The 912-nt window shown below is 35.1% G+C and overlaps 1 protein-coding gene across 1 annotated transcript; it reads left to right on the top strand.

The window, feature by feature from the left end:
* Positions 1-5: 5 nt before the first annotated feature.
* On the top strand, positions 6-906 carry LOC107735660 (galactose-specific lectin nattectin-like; the record flags this gene model as incomplete). Its single annotated transcript, XM_016547274.1, has 4 exons — positions 6-14; positions 233-358; positions 519-627; positions 795-906. Coding segments are annotated over 4 exons (309 nt in total), but the record flags the coding sequence as incomplete, so codon positions are not given.
* Positions 907-912: the final 6 nt, after the last annotated feature.

Here is a 912-nt window from a genome sequence, read left to right as displayed (position 1 = left end):
GGATCACAGCAGAGGTAAAGTGTTAGTTACAACAAGATGATTTTTATTATTTTTAAAGTAAAAATTCCTTTTCTGCAAATAAATTTGACAGAAAATGAATACTGAGTATATAATCAATCAGACCCGACTATGTTTGAAAATGACTAAAAATGTTGTTTAAAAAGTCATTTATGCTTTATGCTAAAAAAAAATTTGATTGTGTATTGACAATAAAAAAAATCTGTCTCTTTAGAGAAACTGCCAAGGTTTTGATGCAAATCTTGCATCTGTGCATAATAAAATTGAACAAGATTTACTCCTGAGTCTGTTGCCTTCTTCTTCCACACGTTGTTGGATTGGTGCTCATGATGGTGAACAAGTAAGTGAAGCTGTGTGGCCTAAAGTTTGTTTGTCTAGACTGAAATCTCTAAAGTTTGTAATGACGATGGTTTGACTTTTTCAGAGCCAAGCTAAATTTACTTTTTTATGGAATCTGAGTACAGTAGTGCACTCTTATAATAACTGACTTTGCTCTTTAGGAAGGACAGTGGGTGTGGAGTGATGGAACTCCGTATGACTTTACCTACTGGGGCTCTGGAGAACCTAACAATCTGGGTACTGAGAACTGCGGGGAGCTCAACTGGAGCTGTAAGAATGCAGTCTTTTGTTTTGTTTTTAACTAGATATTCATGTCATACAATAACACAATGGCTCATTTGCAAAAATGCCTCAAGTTGAACATACGGTTTTATTTTATTTCTACCACACTATAATGATCAGAATAACTTATTTCATTTCCTATTTCCACCTTACAGCTAACCGTTGGAATGATGCAACCTGTTCAACTTCACTGGGCTATATTTGTGCTAAAGACCTGTGAGATCTACAGTCATCCTGCTCCACAGTTACTTTTATTTGTACTACATTTACATG

This window comes from Sinocyclocheilus rhinocerous, unplaced genomic scaffold, assembly GCF_001515625.1.
Source record: "Sinocyclocheilus rhinocerous isolate Xijiao unplaced genomic scaffold, SAMN03320098_v1.1 C36216430, whole genome shotgun sequence".
In the NCBI taxonomy this organism is placed as follows: Eukaryota; Metazoa; Chordata; class Actinopteri; order Cypriniformes; family Cyprinidae; genus Sinocyclocheilus; species Sinocyclocheilus rhinocerous.
Note: the sequence above shows the minus strand (reverse complement) of the source record. Positions and strands in the feature narration are given on the sequence as shown.